The sequence below is a fragment of the Colletotrichum scovillei genome (genome assembly GCF_011075155.1).
Source record: "Colletotrichum scovillei strain TJNH1 chromosome Unknown Contig00006, whole genome shotgun sequence".
In the NCBI taxonomy this organism is placed as follows: domain Eukaryota; kingdom Fungi; phylum Ascomycota; class Sordariomycetes; order Glomerellales; family Glomerellaceae; genus Colletotrichum; species Colletotrichum scovillei.
The window spans coordinates 398,225-422,815 of record NW_023336264.1 but is presented as its reverse complement, the minus strand read 5'-3'; the positions used below and the strand labels follow the sequence as shown (position 1 = coordinate 422,815).

The 24,591-nt window shown below is 54.2% G+C and overlaps 6 protein-coding genes across 6 annotated transcripts; 3 read left to right on the top strand and 3 right to left on the bottom strand.

Annotated features, from left to right (window-relative positions):
* Nucleotides 1-1,772: 1,772 nt before the first annotated feature.
* Nucleotides 1,773-4,869, bottom strand: HER10_EVM0002810 (putative effector 14). The gene is made up of 2 exons (XM_035482910.1): nucleotides 3,041-4,869; nucleotides 1,773-2,989 (listed from the first exon to the last, which is right to left on the bottom strand). Exons 1-2 carry the CDS (start codon nucleotides 3,598-3,600, stop codon nucleotides 2,794-2,796), a joined length of 756 nt encoding a protein of 251 aa, XP_035332325.1. The 5' UTR covers nucleotides 3,601-4,869; the 3' UTR covers nucleotides 1,773-2,793.
* An 8,305-nt stretch (nucleotides 4,870-13,174) lies between these two features.
* On the bottom strand, nucleotides 13,175-14,346 carry HER10_EVM0003727 (CHCH domain-containing protein). The gene is made up of 4 exons (XM_035473391.1): nucleotides 14,245-14,346; nucleotides 13,893-14,120; nucleotides 13,604-13,736; nucleotides 13,175-13,491 (listed from the first exon to the last, which is right to left on the bottom strand). Exons 1-4 carry the CDS (start codon nucleotides 14,262-14,264, stop codon nucleotides 13,351-13,353), a joined length of 522 nt encoding a protein of 173 aa, XP_035332417.1. The 5' UTR covers nucleotides 14,265-14,346; the 3' UTR covers nucleotides 13,175-13,350.
* Nucleotides 14,347-14,577: 231 nt separating this feature from the next.
* HER10_EVM0012738 (nucleoporin nup44) lies at nucleotides 14,578-16,222 on the top strand. Its single transcript, XM_035482124.1, has 3 exons — nucleotides 14,578-15,193; nucleotides 15,258-15,904; nucleotides 15,961-16,222. Exons 1-3 carry the CDS (start codon nucleotides 14,875-14,877, stop codon nucleotides 16,060-16,062), a joined length of 1,068 nt encoding a protein of 355 aa, XP_035333545.1. The 5' UTR covers nucleotides 14,578-14,874; the 3' UTR covers nucleotides 16,063-16,222.
* Nucleotides 16,223-16,252: 30 nt separating this feature from the next.
* Nucleotides 16,253-17,101, bottom strand: HER10_EVM0009884 (uncharacterized protein). The gene is made up of 3 exons (XM_035479356.1): nucleotides 16,809-17,101; nucleotides 16,638-16,739; nucleotides 16,253-16,560 (listed from the first exon to the last, which is right to left on the bottom strand). Exons 1-3 carry the CDS (start codon nucleotides 16,819-16,821, stop codon nucleotides 16,523-16,525), a joined length of 153 nt encoding a protein of 50 aa, XP_035333166.1. The 5' UTR covers nucleotides 16,822-17,101; the 3' UTR covers nucleotides 16,253-16,522.
* A 748-nt stretch (nucleotides 17,102-17,849) lies between these two features.
* HER10_EVM0000607 (glycine dehydrogenase) lies at nucleotides 17,850-22,006 on the top strand. The gene is made up of 2 exons (XM_035470381.1): nucleotides 17,850-21,489; nucleotides 21,544-22,006. Exons 1-2 carry the CDS (start codon nucleotides 18,369-18,371, stop codon nucleotides 21,603-21,605), a joined length of 3,183 nt encoding a protein of 1,060 aa, XP_035332062.1. The 5' UTR covers nucleotides 17,850-18,368; the 3' UTR covers nucleotides 21,606-22,006.
* Nucleotides 22,007-22,519: 513 nt separating this feature from the next.
* HER10_EVM0012501 (serine carboxypeptidase) lies at nucleotides 22,520-24,330 on the top strand. Its single transcript, XM_035481895.1, has 2 exons — nucleotides 22,520-22,840; nucleotides 22,900-24,330. The coding sequence occupies exons 1-2, from the start codon at nucleotides 22,612-22,614 to the stop codon at nucleotides 24,216-24,218; spliced, it is 1,548 nt and encodes a 515-aa protein (XP_035333514.1). The 5' UTR covers nucleotides 22,520-22,611; the 3' UTR covers nucleotides 24,219-24,330.
* The last annotated feature ends 261 nt before the right edge of the window (nucleotides 24,331-24,591 follow it).

Genomic DNA, 24,591 nt, shown 5'->3' with positions numbered 1-24,591 from the left:
CGACGCCGTGATGATTTGATGTAGGCTATCGTGATCCAGCTTCGTCATGTCCAGGTCATATTTGCCTGCCTTGACACTCGACTTCATTAGTGATCTAATCCTAAATAGGGGGCGTGTGTTAACAGCACGAAAAGAATAGAAACGCACGATGGCGACCCTTGAGGGAGATTGAATATGAGAAGCCGATTCACTAGTCTCGATGCCAGACCATGATCTAGAGCAATGGAGTGAAAAGGGTTCGAAAACCCCGCGAGTCTGATCTGGAAACGAGAAGAGTTACCACCCACAAGTTGAGGAATGAAGAGACAGGCTTCCTCTGCGCTTCATATATGCTAGAACGCATCTATCTTGAGGTCTTTCTCGTCGCCCGCAACGTAACCGATGCTATCCCCAATCCTTGGCGATGCCTCACTAGGTTTCGCGCAGGAGTCCTTTGCTGACACAGAGAAGCACTCGGCTCGTTGGACCATGTCGTACCTGACTTCAGCGATGGGAGTCCGGCGCAGGCCATCCTTCAGAACCCAGAGGCGTGCGCCTTCGACGTTTTTTACCCTGTTGCCCATGGGAGGAGAGTCGTCGGCTTCATCTTTGGTGAGGAGAATCCCAGTTTCCTGTTCGCTTTTCCAAGCCTCGATTCGGTGTGATACGAAGCTCTGAGCTCTGTTGAGCGGATGACGTTTGTAGCAATCGGACCTGGTGTGTCGGGCTGGTTTCAAGTTCGAATATGGACGGGAGGTACGGATTTCCACGGCGGGATGCTGGGAAGGGCACCTATCTACCTAGATACGTGCCATATCCAAATGACTATCAACCATTATCATGCCTGAGACGATGCATGGGACAGGAAACAAAGAGCCGTCAGCATAGGCATCTATATGCCCAAGGCTTACATCTAAACGAAACAACGGTCAGCGACATGTAAAATCTGTGAAGAAATACCCTTCTTACGCACAAGATCTCATTAGCATCAATCAACTTCTCGATGTGCCTATCCAAAAAGACACCACCAAATGAGAAATCTTGATCAAAAACCATGGGGAAAACATGCATATACTACCCACAGCGCTCGAGGTAAATGAATTAGTCCTCATCGCCGCGCAACCCTCCCATCGTCTCCCTTTCTCCCAAGCATCCGAAACCCCATCAAAGGCGAACTCTCCTCCCACATATCCGTCAATCCCCTCCACTATATTCAAAGCTTCCGATCTACTCTGAACACAGCCATGTCAGTCATCTACACGCGGATAGTACAAAGTCGCAGATTGAAAGAACCAACGTTGAACCACCACCTACCCGCCCCACCCACATCCAACCATCCCATCCATTGGCACCATCCGAACCCACGCCGTTCTTCACAGCCATCCGCCGCAGCAGCACGTTTCACAATGCCGCTGGAGACTTGGACTCAGGGGCCGGACCACACTGCCAGACGGCGGAAACACACGCGCCATCAGGTGGCGGTGCGCTGTCAGGAGTATACACTGTCGACGAGTTGAAAAGAAGAATGCATCCCCCTCTTGCGAGCCTGGCTGTCAGTGGTGTTCGCCTTCCAAGCCTGCATTCGCTTGAAGATCCATTATCAGAAAGTTTGGGACACAATAGCCGACCTACTACAATCGCTTTGTATGGCACTCTCGACCATAACCACGCACTCCGAGTCCTCGAGTCCTTGCACACCGGAGCAGCCGATATGTGTACCAACGAAACGTCACTTCACAACGGCGCACGCAACCACAACACATGACACGGTCGATATGACGAGCCAGCGAAACCTGGCAGTATGATGCAGTGATCCTATTCAGTACTAAGGATACATGTGTATCAAGAATGAGGAAGAGACACCACGCACGAACAAACATCACTCAAGTCTTCACTTCACGACCGATTTGTCCTCGAGAACAATTTGCGAAACCATAAAAATCATGGATCCCATTGCCTAGCCTCCCTAAACCCGAAATTCAAGTCGAAGAAGAACCATAGGTACAAAGAACCAAAAGAGTCATAAACAGGGTGCCGTGATTTCGCCCAGGCAGATTCATAACCCAGACGCCTGTCAAGTGACAGACCGGGTAAATGACTGCAAGGGACAAAAAAACCAGGCCAAGAATCGAAAAAAGAAGAGCAAAATGCAATGTTCCATGGTGGGTTGGTTCCCTTTCCCCAAAATGATTTTCTTTGTTCCACGCCAGATCCGTAAATGCATCATCATCAATGTCCAGTTGTCCTTGAATCATGGTCTCGGCCGGCGCAAAAAAGACGTTTGATTTTCCCATCACGCGAGTGCCTTGAGGAAGTTTTCGTATGAAGAGAATAGTTGCCCATGCCATTCGTGGGCGACCAAAGCGCATGATTCAAAGGGTCCCAGGAGAGGGACAAGGAGATCGAAAAAAAGGTCAAGCGATCTCCTGTTAAAGTACAGCGGTAGAAGAGAAGAAATGCCTCGCTAATGCGACGGAGCTCATCCGCACTCGTACCCGGTGGCCGTGTCGCAAACAAAACCCAGTTATGCTTCAAGCGGGCAACACGAAGGGTGCAAATGCAGTTGCGTGTCACGACACTTAGGCGACGTTGACGGTGGCGGCGTTGCCGGGAGGCAGGACGTTCTTGTCGAAGCTGCCGATAACGTTGCCTGTACCATTGTTAATATCGTACAAGTGGAAGAGATGGGGAAAAGATCAACTTACCCTGGGACTTGTAGTTGCAGACGGTGTACCAGCTGCCAATGGAGCTGAGGGTACCGGCAGCGCAGTAGTAGACACCGCAGCCAACCTTGGTGGTGTCAACCCAGACCAACTAGGAGAAGTGACCCCACTGGAGGAAGTTGGTCATGTCAGGGCTGGCCTGGCCGTAGCCGGTGTAGAGGTTGAGCTCGCCGTTGTACCACTGCTCAGTGATGGCACGCTGAGCGGCCTTGGCCTCACCCAAGTTCTCGGAGCCAGTGGCACCCCACATGGCGAGGTTCTGGCCGTAACCGCCACCACCAGTAGTCCTGGATGAAGGTTAGAGACGGAATGGATCCATGGTTCTCATCGGTACTTACATGTCGTGCTCGAAGACGCAGGTCTTGGCAGTGATGAGAGCGTAGCTAGCAAGGTCGGCATCCCAGGTCAGAGCGGGAGCAGAGTGGTTGGTGCGGTGGATGTTGTGAGCATCAATGGCGGCAGTCTGAAGGTCGCTAACGGTGGCAGCGGTGCTGGGGGTAGACTGGGTAGTCTCGACGACGGAAGCGACGGGAGCAGCGGAAGAGGAGGCAGCGGGCTCCGAAGCGACGGGCTGCTCAACAACCGGCTCAGGGGTGGGAGTGGGAGTAGGAGTGGGAGTCGGAGTCGGGGTGGGAGTCGGGGTGGTGGAAGCCTTGGGAGTGCGAGAGCGGCGCTTGGTGGTGATGGTAGAGAAGACCGGCGCGGGCGCAGGGGTCTCCTCAACCTTAGGAGGAAGGCTGCTGGAAGGAGTGGCAGCGGGAGTCTCGATGGGGACGCCCTCGGTGACGGTGACAGTCACGTAGGTGATGTCCAAGACGGTCTCCATGGCACGGGGGTCGATGGCAGCACCCATGGCCAGGACGGCGCCAGTGGCGGCAAGAACGATGGAAGACTTCATTTTGAAGGTTGGATTGTGAAATCAACGAGAATGAGTCTGAATGATGGTTAGCTTCGCCCGGCGAAGTGGTGTTATCTGAGTGAATGAAGATGAAGCGAAGGAAAGTGAGTGAAGTGAAATAAATGAAGGAAAGTGCGAATAAGCGCTGGCTTGCTGAGGAAAAAAGAGTGTGATGAAGAAGGGTAAGACAAGCATCTCGAGCAACATCAGGAAACACCAGCCTGATATATGTCCTTCGTGAGGTGACGAGAGACTCAGCCTTAGTCGCACGCTGGCACGCCAGCTGACACGACTCGATGCCATCGACCCGGGCCCAGGCGAACTCGTTGTTCAACCAAGCGTGAGTCAAGTGGGCACACGTGTCGGGCGAGACAATGAACAAAGAGGTCTTTGTCCATTGTTGGCAGCGGCGGGCTGTATCGTGGTGGCATTTGACTGTCTTGAAAACGGCGTTCCAAACAATGCCATTGACGCGATAGGAATGAAGATATGGTGGGGAATGTGGGGAGGAAGGAAGTCTGGATCAGTGCCACTTACCTTTTTTGAGTTTTTGATGTCTTGGAGAGATTCGCGGAATCTGGCTACCGGGGATCTAGTCCGAGGGTGGTAGTTGTGTTGGGAAGAATTTGTGAGTTGGTTTGTCGGAGGCAAATAAATTCCCGTGAGGTAATTCTCAGAGCCAGCTGTGTGGTGATCGAGCACTGCTGATACGGTTCCGTCAAGGACCTGGTGGTGTTGTAGAAAGAGTGTGGTTGAACAACGGTTGTGTTGTTGTTGAAGTTGGGAAGGAGTGACCGGTCGGGAGTCGTAAAATCTTTTTTCGGGTGGTGAGCCGGAAAAAAAGAATTCTCGTGAGAAAAGTTGCGAAGGAGTGACAAGAAGCCTGATGCTTGTGGATTTTGGGTAGAGAACGTGAAGAGGTATCGGGATCCGTAAGGAATGTCGGTAGCCTATCCTTCTATCCTGGAAGGTTGAGGGTGCAGGAAAAGAGGGGATTCGAGGTCGGGACCCGGGGGCGATGTGATTGGTTTTAAAAGGAATGGACGGTGTCGAACAGACACGATGGCGACCGAGGCCTGGGCGGGAGAAGAGAAGGGGGTGAAGGGGGTCGAACGAAGTGGTCTCCTGGGAGTGGTGAAGCAAGAAGGAGAGACAAGATGTTCTGGATGGCGACGTCTGGCTACTAAAAGGGAGCGGACAGGACGACGGAAACCCGCGCGACTGGGATCGAGGGACTGGGCGGAGAGAGACTAGAGTCTGAGCGTTGGGTCCAGTGCAAGTCTAGTCCAGACAAGGGTAGAATCCAGGGCAGCCGGGGGGGCGATATGCAGTGTTGGTGAGGATGCTGGTGTGCGTGGGTTGTACCACGGACCGTGGATAGCGCCTGGGCTAGGTTGCTGAATGGTGATATTGCTGGTGGACTGTGGTGGTTGAGTTGACGGGGTCGAAATGACTACCGCTGCGTAAGTGTGGATATGAAGGCGACAGTTGGGGTGTGTGAGGAGTGAGTGAATCAGTGAGTGAGTGTGGAGGTTGAGATGAGTGGTGGTGTGAGGTCCAGGTTGGCGCTGGATGCTGCCCTGGCGTGTGGAGAGGTGTGAGATTTGCGAGTTACCTTACTCTGTAGAGTACCGGCGGCGTTCGAAATGAGCGACCTCACGAACGCAGGACGGGACGACGGGAGTGCAAAGTGAACCCTGCAGGAAGGAACGAACAAACACTGTTGCTGCGTTACAGGCTACAGGCTACGGCGCAGATTCGAAAGCCAAGAAGAGTGACGAGGGTCAAGTGTTCGTGGTCCGTGGAGCGGGATCCGGCCAGGAAAGGTGGAGGCGACGGTGATGAAGGGCGATGACCTGGAGGCGAGACAAGCAAAGCAAGAGCTGCGCAGGCCCAAAAAGAAATTGGTCTCGTTTGGTTTGTCCGGGGTCACGATGAACTGTGGAAGAGAAGGGACGAACTGTGTTGCTCCTGCACTCTGCAGCATGTACCCGGTGTAAGTGGGAGGGGTGAATTGGAGATTGAATCGAGGTCATGCGGGGGTGGGCGTATCATCCCCCTCCCCCCTCCTCCACCACCATTCAAGGGAAGGAAGAAACGGATTTTGGTGAATGTAGAGGCAATAGAAGGAAGGAAGGGACGGAAGAGAGGGAAGGACCAACGATGGCTTTTCGAACGGTCCCTTCTCACTTCCACCCTCGGGAACATACGTCAATGCCTTAGCTAATATTAGGTAAGTTGCTGCGATTACCTATGTCCAGGCCCTCACAACATGCGCATGTCGATTGATCGTCATGGGAGAAGGCATCAAGGTGGGTAGGAACAAAGCCAAAATACTCTATTTCATCCTGACGACTGGGGAACAGACCTCGACAGCAGCACAGGCTGCACAGCAACAGTAGGAATCGCAACTGAAATTACGCCTCACCGATGGTCAGCTCGTCAGCCCAGCATGCACTGCAGCACCTCAGCTCACCTTATCCAGGGTTCTGCCTCCCATCTCGCACCATGCAACGAGCAGATCCTCGCATCTTGGCTCCTCCCATCACGGCACCGCAATGCACCTTGGTCTAGATGATGTCTATCACTGGGTCCGCTTCCCGATCCAGAGAGGCCGATTTTGCCGGTCTAGATTACAGCATGCGGTGAATCTGCACGCCTAGATGAGGGCAATTATACAACATGATCTAGACATCGATCCCTTGTTATTCTCTTCCATTGATTCAACCGCATCCTCTGATACGGATATCCGTAAACGTGGACAGCAAAGGTCAACCCCTCACCATGACAACGGGTCTCTACCACAAATCTCAAGCCAAGGTGTATCAAGGAGCGGATTCAAGCGTTAAGCTGAAGCCTGAGAGTCAGCTTCCCTGCCGAGTCCTGGATCCCGATGCCCTTTCGTCGTCAGTGCCGGCGACAGCGCGCTCCCGTCCCTGTGCCCTCAGCTTGTTCAAAAAACACCGCAACGGCCTTGGCTGACTAGTACCATGATACCATCACAGTTGACACTATCAACTTGTCTGCAATTGTAGGTGGCATCATGATAGTGATGGGGTCGAATAGAGGGGGAAAAGGGGCTTGCAGATTCCCCAGCGCCTGTTTCTTTGGTTTGGTTCTTGCCAATATCAGCTAGCGCACCTTCGCTCCGCCCCTCGTCCCGGCGCCTCGTTCCTGCCACGCACACCCCTTCCATTCACCCCCTCCCTTGCTCTTTCCTCCCATGGGACGATGAGATGGATGCTGCCCTCCCGCCCACGTCCCGACTCCTGGTTTCCCGGCATCTCTGGCCAATCCCCAAGCAGTAGCATGCAGTAGCCTCGTCCCATTGGTCCAACACCAACGGCTGACCGAGCCGGTGCCTTGCAGATGCAGTCGTTCTTGCCCTGATTGCTGCAAGGGTCTGCTGGGCGTCTCCATCAAACAGCCACTTGGCCCCGGGGAGATCCACCGGTCTGAAACGGCCTTAATTTCGGTGGGGACCCGTTCATCCAGTCTTTCCGCGAATTGCTCAAAGCGTTGCGTGGACTGTGAACTGTGCACCTTTCCATGGATTCCTTCTATTCTGCCAGACTCACCAAAGTGCCACAGAAGTGTTTCTCTGTTTCTATGGTTTCTCTATAGCCGCCCATTTCACACTGTTTCCTCTCTGCCTCTTACAGTCTCTTTCCCGAGCAATGGCCCAAGCCATGGCGCTTTCACCGGGTCGATCGCTGCAACGCTGAGGACTACGTAAACGCACGCTCACCCGCTGTGCTCCTGTCAACCATCCCCGGTCGGCAGTCTGCGTTAAACTTTACTACCGCATCACCTTGGCCGTCTCTTCCGCTGTCTCGCCAAATGACCTCATTACACTTCGTGGAGACTTTTGCTGGCCCCTCTCCACATCACCATCTGTGCCGCTTCTGTCATCCTGTCAGCGTCTCATTGCACACGACGCATCTCTTGACGTCTGATTACCGATGACGACCAGCCAGGAACAAAACCTGGCATCCCGGTACAGCACTCACGAGGAGCGAGATGAAGCTGCAAAATCTTCCGGCCGCCCACTACAGCAACATCATGCTGCCTTTCCGGGGTAGAGGAGCAGAAGCAGGAACCGGTCCCTCTCTCATTATCAGCTATGGGCAGTGGGCACGGTTCATGGACGCCGAAGCGGATTCTGACTTGCACCGACAACTTCCATTCTAGATTGCTCCCAAGGAGCCTTGATGACGGAGAAGGGGGCAAGAAGCTTTCCATGCCATGCTTCCCCAGGGTCATCCCACAGCAGGCTACTTGACTCCGTGGATGCAAGCCGCGTGGTGTTGCTCGCCGAACCACAGGAAACGCAATGATTGCCATGCACCCAAGGACGCCTCTTCGGCTACAGAGTCCGCGTGTCCATCTCAAAGGCGTTCTTCTGGTGCGGCGACCGCCGAAGAGGAAACTGTTCACTCGCCCGAGCGCTGCTTGACTTCCGACGGCAGCGGGACACTAACCCCATCACTTACACCACGCACGGCCGACCACAAGAAATATGTCGTGGTTTAGGATGACTCGGGCTCTGGAGTTTGGCACCTGACCACTCGGAGAGAGGCAAAAAACACAATGGATCACGGCAGAAACGATGGCACAAGTCAACGGTCGCTTCAGAATCGTCTCCCGCTGCACTTGACGTTAGTCCCCGCGTGGGCAGCATCTTCCAACGACCAAAGTTTGAGACGCCCTTCTCCCGAAAGCCAATCTGCCCCCCCTCTTCGCCAGACTGGAGCCGTGATCAGCAGTACTGATCGAGATGGCGTATGTGACAGACAGCCAGCACAGCTGATTGACACTCCATCGAACAGTCCCGCCTTCTTGGCGACCAGTCCCCCAACGACCTGAAGTGGCTAATGCCGTAAGAAAAACCACAGATACCAGGCCCTTTCGTGATTCAACCATTGTCACCTAGTAGCCTGTTGGGGACGATATTTCCATTCTCCGCCTGACTTTGGTACCTCATACTATCTGACGTGGTAGCCTCGAGCTGAAAGGGTCTGGAAACTGGGCTATACTAAGCTATCCGTACGGAGTACATGCATACAGCTCAACAGAGCGACGAGACGTTGGGCTAGTCCACCGATGATGGTTCGGAAGTTTCCTCCCCTGCAGATGGGAGGTGCACAGATGCATTCCCCGACAGTAGTTGAATGCAACCTTGCCAATCGCCAATGACACTTAGATCCTGAAGCAGAGAACTTCATCTCTTGTTCTCCAACTTCTCTCAGATGGAAATGTCATCCCATCTCCAACGATCCGTACGCGGGATGGTATACTACAGCTTAGATATTGGCTTTCATTCTGCAGGCTCCCAGCAGCTTAACCTACAACCCATGTGGTGAAACTAATTGCGGAGACAAGGGGACGTCTCCGACATCGCTATCCTAGACCGCCAGAGCCTAACCGCCAGGGAACCCCTCTGTCTTTGTTGATTCATCTCATTTCTCTATGCAAATGAACGCAAAGCTGTCAGATAATCAGACGTTTCTCTCCCCTGCTGTTCGCGGTCCAACCACACTCAGTCATGGGGCGGGCACGACCATCGAGATAGCGGGACAGGGTTCAGAGAGGACCACCTTGAGGTTGAGCACCCACCAGGAAATGAGATATCGTTTACTTCCAGGGCACTAAACATCCTTAATTTTGGCCCAAGAGATTTTGGTGAGATTTTTTCCCTTTTTTGCCCCGCGTCCCTCTTTTCACCACTGCCGGCGAACCGCGGGCCTTGCGGCACATCATGTCAGCGTTCAGACCGTCCGTCTCCGGGGAAGACGGCATCTCCATTATGGATCCCAAGATCTGAAGACCCGGGCGCTGCTAGAGCTCAAGGTCATCACCAGATTGCGGATACCAACATCGGCTCATCTCCATCCCATCCTGGGCAAGCTCATGCCGCACACAACGATTCAGTGACTAGCGCCGCTTGCTTGCTTGTTGGGTTGCGAATCCTTCAGAGCAAATCTACGTAGTAGGAGAAGAGCGCCAGCTCTGCCTTGAACCGTCAGTTGTTAACTAAGACGGTTGACAGCCTTGTTTGCCAGAACGAGGGAAGCAGAACATCAAGCCTTCTGTCTGGACTTGACCGTCCAAAGTGCATCCGGTTGGCTGAAAACCACTTGGATTGCCCAAACACTTCGACACAAGCCGAAACATGTTGTTTGACCATGGGCTGCGGCCAATTCTTGCGACCTGGTCGTTCAGCGCCCGGGAGTTAAGGTTGCGCTACCCTACCGCTTTAAGCGCCTGGCATGATAATAGAGCCCCTCCATCTCCCCTCTGCTCACATCGTCGACAACAGAACCCTGACGTCAAGCCAACGGCGGTTTCACGACAGCGTCAACCAAGATGGGACTGCTTCTTTTGACACATCATGGTGGCGGGAATATCACTAATGACTGTTTCTTTTGAGATGCTAACGAAGTCTCAATGAAGGAGTCAGATCCAAGGGGTCGAATGCCGCAGGATCTGAACACGGGGTTCACATTCTAGTCCAGTGTCTTAGACAAGAAGGCAACACCCGGGTTGAGGATGCCTACCACTGTAACGACGGAGGATCATCCAGCAAGTGCATCATAGCGATGGCTGTTCGACGTGGCAAATATATAACAATCGGTCATGCCTAAACACTGTACGACGACATTGCCGCGGTTCTCGGATCGGATGGCTCCGCACTCTGAGTCCAGATCGGACAGCTTTGGGGGAGAATCCATGGCCGGCTGCCACCATGATTTGTACGACTTTCCCCGGACGAGAGCATGGAATTCTATCGGTCTCTGCCGGTAAGCAGTAGCAAGGTTCTAGACTGGGCAAAGATATTGGATTCGCCTGTGAGGAGTCTCGTGGTGGTATCGGACTCATAATCCCCAGCCCAATGCCTCGGATAGAGACATCCAAGGATGATGGGACACACATCCTACCCAGCTGGCCCTCTTCATTGTCCCTCCTCCGGGCAATTGTATCCGAACGGCGTTTCTAGAACTGGTGACACATTTCGCGTGCTCTCCTCGATTAGCTAACTAAGTCGCCACGTTTGTCTGATTTCTTTTCACAGTGATATAGATCGGACCATCCTCGTCAGTGAGATGCCTGTGCCGCCGTCGCGCAGGAGAAGAATATCCCGTCAGCTTTCTGTCTGTACTCTCTCCATCGTCTCTCACTACATTTGCACGCCCACATCGTTTGACACACGGCACAAGGTGCTACCCACCCGCAAGCGGCTGCCTGCTTCTTCTATGGCTTTTGCCTCTCCCGAGAGGTAGTCTGCGTCAAGAAGAAGGTCTGAATAAGATGTTGCGTCGGTGTTCGATACCGGTCATTATCGCTGTACCTCGACTGGTGTATTAGCCGGATAGCATGCTTTGGTCTGAATGTGCAACATATCTCAAAGCAAATACAACGATCGGCTAGGAAAGTGAGGCGAATAAGAAGCAGAAAAAAGGTCAAAAACAGAGACTCGAACCGGCATGAATAATGCTACAGCGAGACGCCAGGCATCTGTAGACTTTAAATGGCAGGTTCGCGTCAATGAAGGAGAAGCCGCACTCGTAACCTTTCGGCCAAGGTGTACTTTCTCGCCCACCCCGACAGTACGCTCCAACTTGGCGGGCTATAGAGGACTGCGCGGAATACGTGGGCCTGTGTGTGGCCACCTTGGGTTGAGGACAACAAGGTTACGAAGGTCTGGGGGACCACAAAGGTGTTCTATGTCTCGTCAAAGGTGGTGAATCAAATGTGGTGGCGTTCTTGTCTTGTGTGAAGCCTTACGTCGGAGGTAGATTGTGTTTCCTGAGATACACTGGCTTGTCTTGCCTAAAGTAGTGCTTTCTTGCCCGACTGCAGCGCAGGTTACGGGCATGATTAAGTTGTAGTTGGCTTTGTTGGGAACTTCGACGTCACCATGCTCGCTGCCCAACTAATCTCACATCGCATATGTGACGGAGCTGGAGTGGCTGCTCACATCTCAATCAGTAGATAATCCCACTCACTCCCAGAAACATGACCAAAATGTGACTGAAGTGAAAACTAGATGTCATCTCTAGAGAACGTGTCATGATCTTTCTCTCCTTGTCATTCCTGGAGAAGGCGTAACCGAACTGGCCCCTGGCCCATCTAACGCTGACCCTTTATGTCTCGGCTACCCGCTGACAGCTGGATACTGCAGTTCCTGACAGCCCAGAGACAAAATCTTACGCTTACTTTGTTTTACTTCATGATCCTGATGCTCGTGGAAGCAACCTGGGCATCAGCTGTAACGTCACATGTCTTTGTGAAATTTTGGCAAGGCAGAGAGAGCCAGTTTGAGGAGGCTCTTGCGGTCTTGAGTGCTGGAGGTCTCCTTCTAGTGTATACGTGGGCCAGAGTATGGTGGTGGTTGAGCTCGAAGAAGGCGCCCGGTTCCTGTGGCCCTGTGGGTGTACTGGAATCAGCCCCAGCACTTGTCTTTCCTGTGAGAGACATCTCAAATTGGCGGGGTTTATGTAGATTGTTTTGTCTTACGAATGTCAAGCTGTAACACAGAGACAACGGATAGCAGTGGCGGGGCGAGAGGCGCGAGACTGCCTTGGGGTGCTGATATTTGTGCTGCGATTGGTGGTGATGGGCCGGCGAGAGGTAGCGAATGTGAGAGAGTGTGAGGTTGTAAGAAGGTTCGCAAGGTTTCGGATGCTGGCGGGTAATTGCTTCCTTTGCTGTGACATTTCGGGCAGATGCCTCGGCTCGTTGTGGGTAGGGGAGAATCGTATCTCCAATAGGAGACGGAGTGTTGTTGACGATGCTGTGCCCTCCTTGCTGTGGTGTTGCTTGCCGATCTTCTGCTACAACATATCGTGATCACCCGGGATTGAACATGATTGCTACGGTCGAGTGATTGGCGACAAAAGCCAAAGTGGTCTTGCCAAAGCTACCATTCCAGCGAGACGGGGTCGTAGTTAAGTTATCCATCACCTAGGATACCTGAAAACCATCAGCAACCCGGAGAGCTGAGCAAGATAGGATCACGTGAACGCACCGTATATTCATCTATTCTACACCCAATACACCCACGAGACCAGAGGCAAAGGTATATACCCCCCTCCAGTCCTGTTCTTGTCACCAGCCAGTAGGCGCCCGTCTAGGTCGACGGGTCAGGTCAAACTGGCTGGGTGGTGGAGTGGTTCAAGGTCGACAATCAAATTACGCCCACAGCCTACTCGACGACAGGCTCCGAGTTCGAGTTCGATTCCCAGCAAGTGCGCCAGAGATGTAGCCCCCAGTTCAGCACCGGGGGGGTGAACTCTTTTGCTGCTTTGATTGACTTTTACTATGAGAGGTGCTGAGCGTACGTAACCTGGAGAAATGAATACCTTTATGACAATATGAGGTTAGCCGTTTCCATATAGTCAGAGATTGTCCACATACCTCTCAGCGCCTTATATCAGACGTAAAACAATCAAGATGGTCTCTACGTCTCAGCACTCTCTCCATGAACAACCAACAGGAGCGCCAGACTGAAGCGGCATCGGACATTAGAACAAGTAAAGCAGATCTGCATGGGGACGAAATATGTTTAGAAAAAAAAAAGTGAAGCCATTGGTTTGATCCCAACTCTGATTGATGACATATGTACACAGCGTTTTCTATCGCCTAGTTCCAAGTCCTACATCTTCAACACAAAGCCCTCGATTCTCCTCCGCGCGCATACGCGGAAGAGCTCGCTAAACTCCCATATCGCCGTCTGCTCTTGCTACACCTCTACGATGCTTGTTGCTTTGACGGGGGGATGAAGGGCTTGCCCTCGAGGGTGTTGATGGCTTGGTCGGCGTAGATCATGTGGTGGCGGAGCTCGACGGGGGTGACGCCGGGGCGCTGGTCGGGGATGTTCTTCTCGAGTTTCTAGTGACATAGTGTGTTAGCCGCGAGTCTGATGTTTTCATATAAGGCAGTAGGGAGTGTTCAGATCGTTCCCTTCGTCGTGCTGGAACGGATGCGCGGGATGGTGACGTACCAGGTTCTCGTAGACACACTTGTTGAGCTTCCACTCGGCTGGTCGGCACTGGTAGAGCTGGTGGTTACGGTTCTCGATGCAGGTCCAGTGGGCCTTGAACTGCTCGAGGCAGTGGGTGTTGATATCCTTCAGCCTATGTTGTGTCGTTCCCATGTCAGCAATTCGATATCCCTATCAAATAACACCTGCTCTCGGGACCCATTGTCTGCGACACTGGGGCACAATTGAGCGGCAGCCCGTCGGCAACATGACAACGAGAATCGCTGCAATAGCAATGGATTCAACATACACGCTGGAGGCGCATCTGGTGACCCGACGACCCTCCTTCAAACAATCAAATTCGCCGCGGCCCGCGCTGTCCGTCTTGCACTGCATGAAGTCGTCATTGTATTCACGGCAACGGGCGCCGATGAAGTAGGACGCCGACAGAAGAGGCGCGGAGCTGGCACCAATCTCCTTGACCTTGGGGATATCGTCGGGCAGAGGGGTCGTGTCGACCTGGAACTGCTGGTTGAACCTGGCGCTGGGTGTTAGCCTCTCTGTCAAGCTCGCTATATCGCGAACGGCCTGGGATATTCGTTGGCGGCGGTCGGGCTCAATTGGCCTGCCTTCTCGGCCTGGAGGGGGGACGGCGAACGTACTGAGGCCGTCGGTTAGCCATGGCTGCGATTGCTGTGATGGGACCTGGGAGGAGGGCGGAAGGGAGTGGTCGAATTGGCGGTTCGGATGGTCTCCAGAGCAAGCTTTCCGGGCAATGGACGCTACCACGAATTGATGTGAGGTCGATTTAGGAGACGCCTGATTGGATCGGTTGGGGGCGAGGCTGAAGTGGAGCTAGTGTGGCTGGGTAATGGCCCATTTGCAAGGTGGCTCGGTCTGGGAAAGTGTGGCGCCCGGTGAAGGCTGCTGCAGCTGCAAGCTCCGATTTATTATTTTCGCGTTGCTGGGCTCGGTTCCCGTCTCCCAAGGGTAGCTCTGAACAGCCTTGCGACTGATACCCAGCGAGCCATCTCCGCCAACGCCTGAGAGAGAAAAAAGCGGCCGACCGCCTTCTTCGCGTCCTGGCTGCTCCTGGAAGTTTCTCTTTGTTTTGAAACCCGCCAGTTCCTCACCTCAATTCCTTCATCGATTTTACGCTGAGCTTCTTGGCTTATTGCTTGCATTGCGCTGCAACTACGCGCATCAATCGCCCGTTGTCCGACGACACACGCGACGGGCCTACGCTTTGCTTCGAACACCATCGAAGAAATCCTTAACGCTCATTCCACACCATGAGTTTGTTCGGCGCACCAAAGCCCGCTGGGCAGACTGGGGGTCTCTTTGGAGGAGGTAGTTTCGGCGGCAGCACATTAGGACAGTCAACACAGCAGCAGCAGCCGCAACAGCAACAACAGCAGCAGCAATCCGGCATGAGCTTGTTCGGAGGACAAAACCAGACCCAGGGAGGCGCATTCGGCAACTCCATGGCTCAGTCTCAGCAGCCGCAGCAACAACAGCAGCAACAGCAGCAGCAACAACAAATGCCCAGCCTGTCGCAGTCGCAAGCACAGCTCTCGAGCTCACTCTGGCAACCCGGAAGGGATACGCCTCGTACGTTACTGTGCTCGCCCGATAGCCTATCGCGTTTGGATCAATGCTAACTCGTATACTGCAGAGAACCAAAAGCCCATTCCCGAACAAATGTCCCTCATCTTCGAGAAGTGGAACCCCACGAACCCCAACTGCGCATTCAAGCACTACTTCTACAACAAAGTCGACGAAGCCTCCGTCCCCTTCTACAAGCCTGGCCCACACGAAGACCCGAGAGACTGGGAGGAGGCGCTGCAGAAGAAGCCCGCGCCGGGCTACATCCCGGTCCTTTGCACAGGCTTCTCCGGCGTCGCGGCCCGCCTCCAGACGCAGAAGAAGGTAGTGGGGGAACTCAACGTGCGCCTGCACCAGATCAACGCCAGTCTTGACGCCATCCTCTCACGGCACGACCTCGAGACCAGTGTACGTGCCCTTGCGGCCCGACGCCGTCACGTCGTCCTTCGCGAGCGGTGTCTCGCGCTGGCTGCCCGCGTGCAGGTGCTGCGCAACCGTGGATACGCTCTCAGCGGTGACGAGGATGATTTGCGACTCAAGCTGGCGGAGCTGGAGCGCAATGTGCAGGACCCTGCTCTGGCGGCGAGAGAGGAGGAGCTCTGGAGCCGCTTGATTGTGCTCAGGGATTACGCGGACCAGTTGATGAAGGAGACGAATAAGCCTGCTTTCGCGAGCGGCGAGGGTTTGAGCGAGGAGACTGAGCACAAGACGAAGAAGGTACGTTCTTGCAACCAGGCCGGTTACTTAATTCTGGTCGCTAACTACGATTTTAGGTCTTGGAAGATTATGAGAAGCAAATTCAGCATCTCAAGAAGGAAGTCGAGTCCATTACAAAAGACTTTGCGGACTGGGAGAAGGAGCGGAACCCGAGCTAGGGTATCTAGGACGTTTGGGATGAAAGTTATTACCAGGCGTGTCATAATAGAGGACGGCGCGAGCGGACGCTTTTATGTACGGGATGGACGCAAAAGGGAGATGGCCTATTAGCCGCATCAAGAAAAAGAACTGAGAGAGGGTATTCCCTCCAACAACGCAAGCAACGAAAGGAAGCTTTGAACAAAAGTCGTGATTTTTTTTAACCCTGATTCCGATGTGATCTATACCCATAGCCCATCCAACCAGTCGTCGTCTACACTGTACAGATGATATTTATTTTACAACAGGGGTAATTGTTCCCATTACACATCCCTGAGGCGGGTTGGTGGCTAGCAGCGCTTCATTGGTGCCTAAACCAGATTACTCGAAGAGAGCACCCCCTCGCGGTTCTTGTTTTATTGTCGTGATCCTGAACTTTGGCAAGCTCATCGATTTTGTCGTTGGTGAATGGCAAGTCCTTTACAAGACCTTGGAGGCGGCATCAATGACAAAAGGGGCTGGACAAGGAGTCTCTCGTTAGCATATACTCTGGAGATCTATTTGCATGTGTAAGATGAGAAGGGTTTGCGCTTACAGAGGTACAGAAGGACGGCAGAGACGACGACCTGCTGGATGGAGAAGTTGGCCTCAGCCTCCATCTGCTTGATCTCCTCCTCGGAAAGCTGGGGGGGCGCGACTGCAGGGGAAGATGGTCAGCTTTGCTTTCGGTGCAATTCAGCTCGCATAAGGTAGGTAGGGGACTTACATCCTCCGAACATCTTGTCGGTAGCTGTTTGGTATTGGCTGAAAGGGAGTGGATAGGCGTGAGTGAGGGTGCAAGATGGGCGGTTCGTTCGTGGATGGGATTTCGCGTCGGTGCCAGGTACAGCGATGATGTCGTCGCAAAAATTTAGAGAAGCTCCATTTCGAGCTCGGTCCCGGCCGGTACGTACCTGGAGCCTCAAAGTTGAGGTCTCCACCGGCGCATGCTTAGATACTCACTCTCCTTACCTAATCGGATTTGCACATGCACAAAAATGAGGTCGCTTAGGTAAGGCGGCTGGCAGGCATAAGTTTATGAAAGAGATGGGGACCGAGAAACATTTCTTGGTGGCAGGTCTGAGGTGGTGGTGGTATACTCGGCTCTCTGACCGAGCACTCGGTTTCTCATCCGCGCACCTCCAACCCTCCAAACCAAACGACCGCTTGGGAATACACTGCGCGAACGAGAGCCCCAGAACCTAGTCTCCCGCCCGCCACCCTTCACGACCTGTCATTGGCCTTCACATCCGTTTCTGGACGTAATGGCGGCGGCTCATGGATGGCTCGCCGAGCAGTGTGCCCAACGCGCCGGGGCCCCAAAGTCAGGGAATGGCTGGGGAACTGGAGCCCACCTACAGACTACGGATCATAATCCAACTGGCACTCATCATCAAGCTTCCCTATCGTCTTGACCGCGCTTATCAGCGAGCGCCGCTGCGCGCCCGATAAGGCCAAGTCTCACCTCCCACCCTCACCTCTCAGGGTGTTGGTGCGCGGTTCCCAGGGATCCCGTAACCAACCGAAAGAGTTGGTGTTTGGCGTCGGGTGTTTAGGGTGTCCGTTGCGGCGGCGAACGAGTGGGCGGTCCAGTATGCAGACGCAGTAGTCTGTATCTCACTCTGTCATTCGTAGGGAGATCTACTTGTGCATACCCAACCTTACTATGCTACTGTGAAGGTAGTACGTAGGTATACGACTCAGGAACGGTATCCCTGGCCACTTCTGGTGGCCTGGTATCCGTACCTTTGGTGTTTTAACTATGTAGTACGTACCGCTGTCTCGATAAGTAGCCGTTGCCGCAAAAAGAAAAGAAACGAAAGGGCGGATGGCTGCCGGTCCTCAAGCTCGCTCTCACCGACTCCTTCATATTTGAAGAGCATTCCGGAAGCTGTTCTGTTGTCTACGTATACTCTGGCTTCTATTTATTTCTTCCCGAACAATCATCCCATCTGCTCAACAGAAACCTCTTTCGCGTCAAGACCTGGATTCAGGTGTTTTGAAACGGTTTTTGGGCTGCGTGCGAGAGCTTGGTCGCTTTTATCCCGAGTCGCAACTCGGATCACAAGTTGGTGGCGACAAGGGTGTTGCTTCTTGAGCTACAACGATATCGGCCCCAGATCCGAGCAATACTTGTATACGCACGACTCTCTCAACCACAACATCTGTCCTTCTTCTTTTTCTCTCTTCTTTTCTATTCTTCTTCAAGACACACCTCCGACATTGTCGAGTCTCACTGGCATTTTCATCTTCTTTGTGTGAATTGCCACTCTACTCACTTCACACAATGGCATCACTGAGATTGCCCCTCCCCCGCCAGCTTCGGCTGGCTGCCCCGAGGTCAAGGATCGCCGCCCGCAAGACACCAGCTTCCTCGTGGGTTTGCAACTCATGTGTGTCAAGCTCGGCATCGTCCTCGCGGATTCCCCGTGTGAGGACTTTCAGCGCCTTTGCAGCTCTTCAGAATGCCACCAGTGCAAAGATTGGCTCAGTCGATCCCTCCCTTGAGCCACTGCAGAGGCCCGAGTCCTTTATTCCCCGACACATCGGACCTGATGTAACCGATGCTGAGGCCATGCTGAAGGCGCTCGACCCTCCGGCAAAGTCAATTGACGAGTTTATTGCCCAGGTTGTCCCTCCGGATGTCATCTCCGAGAGGAAGACATTTGGTGCCTGGGACAATGAGGGCCCCCTTGATGAGAGCAAAGTTCTGGCGAGAGCCACTGCTTGGGCCAAGGCCAACGAGGCTGCTCCTAAGCCTCTTATCGGTGCTGGATACAACCCCAGCGTCACGCCCCGTGTTATTCAGACCAACGTCCTCGAGAGCCCTGCTTGGTATACCAGTTACACTCCCTACCAGCCCGAAATCAGCCAGGGCCGCCTCGAGTCCCTTCTCAACTACCAGACCATGGTGTCCGATCTGACCGGGCTTCCCATTTCCAACGCCAGTTTGTTGGATGAGGGTACCGCCGCCGCCGAGGCCATGACCCTTTCCATGAACGCTCTCTCATCATCCCGCGCCAAGAGACCCGGCAAGACCTTTGTTGTCTCACACCTCGTTCACCCTCAGTCTATTTCAGTCATCCAGAGCAGAGCTCAGGGATTCGGCATCAAGGTTGAGGTTATCGACGTCAACGCAGCGGACTCTGCAGAGAAGATCAAGGCTCTGGGACAGGACTTGGTTGGTGTCATGGTCCAGTACCCTGACACCCAGGGCAAGGTTGAGGACTTCAAGGGACTCTCCGAGCTTGTTCATGAGCAAGGTGCCCTCCTCAGTGCCGCCACCGACCTGCTTGCCCTGACGGTTCTCACGCCGCCCGGCGAGTGGGGTGCCGACATTGCCTTTGGCAGTGCCCAGCGCTTCGGTGTTCCCCTCGGCTTCGGTGGACCCCACGCCGCCTTCTTTGCCGTCAAGGAGGCCCACAAGCGCCGCATGCCTGGCCGCTTGGTCGGTGTCTCCAAGGACCGAAACGGCAACCGTGCCTTGAGATTGGCTCTGCAGACCCGTGAGCAGCACATTCGTCGCGAGAAGGCAACCAGCAACGTCTGCACCGCTCAGGCTCTGTTGGCCAACATGGCTGCCCTGTTTGCCGTCTACCACGGACCCGAGGGCCTGAAGGAGATTGCCTCGAGATTGGTTCGTCTTGCCCGTGGAGTCCAGGCCGTTGCCGAGGCCTCGGGTTTGGAGACCGAGCAGAGCGGCGCCAGCCCTGATGGCAAGGTTCTCTTCGACACCGTCGTCATCAAGGCCAGCGACCGTTCTCAGAAGATTCTGGCCGAAGCCAAGAAGGCTGGCCTGGGCTTCCGCGATTTCGGAAACGGTGACATCGGTATCAGCGTCAACGAGCACGTTACTGAGGAGGTGTTCAAGTCCATTGCCGCCGTCCTCGGCAGCGCTACCGGTACCCAGACCGCTGAGGTTGCGAGCAAGGCCTACGGTGCTCTCACCCAGGACATCACCGAGCTCCTTCCCGCTACTCTTCGCCGTCAATCCGCGTACCTCACTCACCCTGTCTTCAACACTCACCGCAGTGAGACCGAGATCCTTCGTTACATCCACTACCTCCAGTCCAAGGATCTGTCCCTTGTTCACTCCATGATCCCTCTCGGATCCTGCACCATGAAGCTGAACGGCGCGACTGAGATGGCTCTGATCACCCTCCCCGGATTCTCCACCATCCACCCTCACACGCCCGCAAGCGAGCTCCCGGGCTACACTGCCTTGATTGAGAGTCTCTCTGACCAGCTAAAGGGTATCACATCCATGGATGCCGTCTCTCTGCAGCCCAACTCTGGCGCTCAGGGTGAGTTTGCCGGTCTTCAGGCCATCCGCAAGCACCTCCTCTCCAAGCCCGGTGGCCAGAAGCGTGACATTTGCTTGATTCCCGTTTCCGCCCACGGCACCAACCCCGCATCCGCTGCCATGGCCGGCATGCGTGTCGTCCCCATCAAGTGCGACCAAAAGACCGGTAACCTTGACATCGAGGACTTGGAGGCCAAGTGCAAGAAGCACGCCGAGGAGTTGGGTGCCTTCATGGTCACCTACCCTAGCACCTACGGTGTTTACGAGCCCGCCGTGAAGAAGGCTTGTGAGCTCGTCCACAAGTATGGCGGTCAGGTCTACATGGACGGTGCCAACATGAACGCCCAGATCGGTATCGCCTCGCCCGGCGAGATTGGCGCCGACGTCTGCCATCTCAATCTTCACAAGACCTTCTGCATTCCCCACGGCGGTGGTGGCCCCGGTGTCGGACCCATCTGCGTCAAGGAGCACCTTGCTCCCTTCCTGCCCGGTCTCGCCCACGACGCCGACCAGGCCATGGTTTCCAGCGCCCCCTTCGGCAGCGCCGGTATCCTCCCCATCAGCTGGGCTTACAACGCACTGATGGGCAATGACGGTCTCCGTCTCGCCACCAAGACCGCTATTCTCAACGCCAACTACATCCTCGCCCGCCTCAAGCCTCACTACAAGATCCTCTACACCAACGAGAACGGCCGCTGCGCGCACGAGTTCATCCTCGACGCCCGTCCCTTCATCGCCACCGCCGGTGTCGAGGCCATTGACATCGCCAAGCGTCTCCAGGACTACGGCTTCCACGCCCCGACCATGAGCTTCCCCGTAGCCAACACGCTCATGATTGAGCCTACGGAGAGCGAGAGCAAGGAGGAGCTCGACCGCTTCGTTGACGCCCTCATCAGCATTCGTGAGGAGATTCGCGAGATCGAGGAGGGCAAGCAGCCTCGTGAGGGTAACGTTCTCCGCATGGCGCCTCACCCCCAGATGGATGTCATCTTGGGTGACGGCGAGGGCAAGTGGGACCGTCCTTACTCTCGTGAGAAGGCTGCTTACCCCCTGCCTCACCTCAAGGAGAAGAAGTTCTGGCCTAGCGTGGCTCGCGTTGACGACAGTAAGTTTTATCCCCTTCCTGATTGATATTTGAATCTTTACTAACAGAGTATAGCATACGGTGACACTCACCTGTTCTGCACGTGCCCTCCTGTCGAGGATACCACGTCAGAGTAAATCGATGATTCTGCATCTGATAGACATGATACCAGCAGACCATAGATTTGTGCCTGCATGACAGCCTTCATGTTTGCAACACGGGGACGGCTAGGCGATCTCAGACGGGGCATCTAACCCGTTGAGATCCCTCTTGTTCCCTGAGATCCTTCAACATTTTTCCAATCATCTCTTAGCAAGCGGGGATTTGAGTTCCTACGATTTCAACAGGGAATACACATACACGTTCATGTTTACTATATATGAATGTGCGGGCGGGTTTATGGGGCCGGAGACATGGGCCACCGGGGAGTTTTAAACAACAAAACAACAAAAATGGTTGTTTTGTTGGGGTTATTGCATTATTGGGCGTGCGAATTTGGTTTTTGGTTATCTACCTAGACTGGCATTTCTAGCCGGGAAAAATATTGATATTGATAAGTTCAACTTGGTGTGCCTGGCGATGTTTGGAATGATGTGTGCCGTAATGGTCGCCTTTCCACCCTCTTCATCTTTTGAGGGAATCATACACAGAAGAAGCTTTCCAACTGCTTACTTTCATTCTCTTCGGCTCTAGTGGGGAGTCTTTAGACAGCGCCCAACATGTTGGGCAAAATCAACTCTTCGTGGATTGAGCAAGTAACCTGGAGGTGCTTCGTCATCAAGAGTGCATTCTTGCTCCAATTGAACAGACCGCGGGGAACAAATTCATCGGTGTCTGATCTGACTCAAAACTTCCAACCATGAGCTTCTAGGCGGTCGGATTACATGCAGTGATGACCCGAAGATTCAAAAGACTTTGGGTTCCCCGGTACACCGAGCCGACCCCACTCGGCGGTCCGGCCTTCCTGATCAGGACGCCGTAACCTTCCAGGTTCCCACCTCAAAACCCCCCCAGAGCTGCGGCTCTTCACCTGTGAACTCACCTTAGTCACTCTCATCTCATATCTCACTTCATCATCTCTCGTCAATTGAAAGCCGCAGAAACTCATCAATTGAGTGTCTCTTGGCTCACAAGTAAGCCAAGATGGTCCGGCTTACCTCTTTAGCAGTCTCCGGACTCGCGTTCCTCACTGGTTTCGCCTCCGCGGTCGCGACGCAGGCAGACATCAAGTCGCCCGACTTCACCACCCTTTCGATGCCGGAGCACCCGCACCACGCCATCCGCATTAAGGAGCAGAGCGATGAGATTTGTAACGCGGGTTCGAGGCAGTGGACCGGGTGGCTAGACACTGGTGGCAAGCACCTCTTCTTTTGTGAGTGAAATGTGCCCCAAAGATTGGAAGTGAACGCGCGACTAAAGCAACATTGATAGGGTATTTTGAGAGTCTGAATGATCCCGAAAATGACCCCCTCAGTCTCTGGATGACCGGCGGCCCAGGAGGCAGTGGCCTCGTAGGCCTCATGCTCGAACTCGGACCTTGCCTCATCAACGACAACGGCACAGGCACAGTCCATAACCCCTACGCCTGGAACGCAAACACCTCCATGATCTTCGTCGACCAGCCCGCCGGCACGGGGCTCTCCTACTACGACGAGGACGTCACCCCGCCCGCGACGTCCTACACCGCTGCCGAGGACATGAACATCTTCCTCCGCATCTTCTACCAGGCCTTCCCCGGCCTCGCCACCGCGCCCTTCCACATTGTAGGTGAGAGCTATGGTGGGCACTACATCCCCGCGCTCGCGGCCGAGATTGTCTCCTATAACACGGGCTCCCCGCCTCCCGAGTTCAAGGTCCCACTGGCGTCGGTGCTTATCGGTAACGGCTACGTCTCACCCGCCGACACGACATGGGGTTTCTACGATACCCTCTGCACCACCAAGCCCGGCGTCCCGGAGCCCGTGTTCAATGAGAGCATGTGTGGGTTGATCGCCGATGCGCTGCCGCGGTGCATGTATCTCCAGCAAGCATGCTACGCCTTCCCGGACCCCATTATCTGCGGCGCCGCGATGAACTTCTGCTTCGGGCATGTGGATCTGCTGTACTACCAGGACGTCAAGGCCGGCGGACGGAACCCCTTTGATATCACGCGGCCGTGTGAGACGGAAAATATCTGCTACGGTGCCGGCGATGGGATTGAGAAGTACATCAAGACGGAGCGGGTGCTTGCCGCGCTCGAGGTGCCCGAGGCGGTGGGTAAGAACTTTAGTCTCATTTCCATGGACGTCAACGAGCGGTTTGAGCTTGCGGGCGATGTGTTTTTGAGTACCGAGGCGGATGTCAAGTATATCCTCGAGAATGGGGTCGATGTGCTCGTGTACAACGGCGACTTGGACCTCGCGTGCAACACGGCCGGTAACGTGCGGTGGACAAATAAGTTGTCCTGGGCTGGGCAGGTTGAGTTTGTTGCTAAGGAGCTTGAGCCGTGGTTTGCGGTCAAGAAGGGAGGGGAGTCGGTCAAGGCGGGTATGTGGAAGCAGGTTTCTAAGAAGATGAGGGGGGGCAAGGAGACGAGGCTTGCATTTGTGACTGTTGCGGGGTCGGGGCACATGGTGCCGTTGGATCAGCCTGAAGTTGGGTTGCAGATGGTGAGGAATTGGTTGTTTGGGGATTTTGGCAAGGCCCTGAAGGGTGGTGTGGAGGTGATGGTCCAGAGTCAAAACGAGGAGTTTATGTCTTTGGAGTTGTAGGTTGACACGTTTGATGACAGTGGATACTTTGATTCGTTTGTTTTGGTAGCTTCCGCTGGATGTGTGATTTCGTGAACGTTGATGGGTACCATTACTACGAATTCGCTAAGAGAAAGACTCGAGTGTAACCATTTGAACGGCAGCAATGACTTCAAGAGCACGACTATGTGAGGAAGGCTAAAATTGATATAAGTTCGTCCTCACAGTGTAAGTGACCCACAGACCACCAAGCTGAAGACAATCTGCGAGAAGCTCGGTGCGCGCATCATCGACTACACTCAGGGCAACTTAATCCATCTCCTTCAGAAAGATGGTGCCATCTTCGATCTTATCGTTGATCATGTCGGCAACGACCATAGGCTGTTCGAATCTG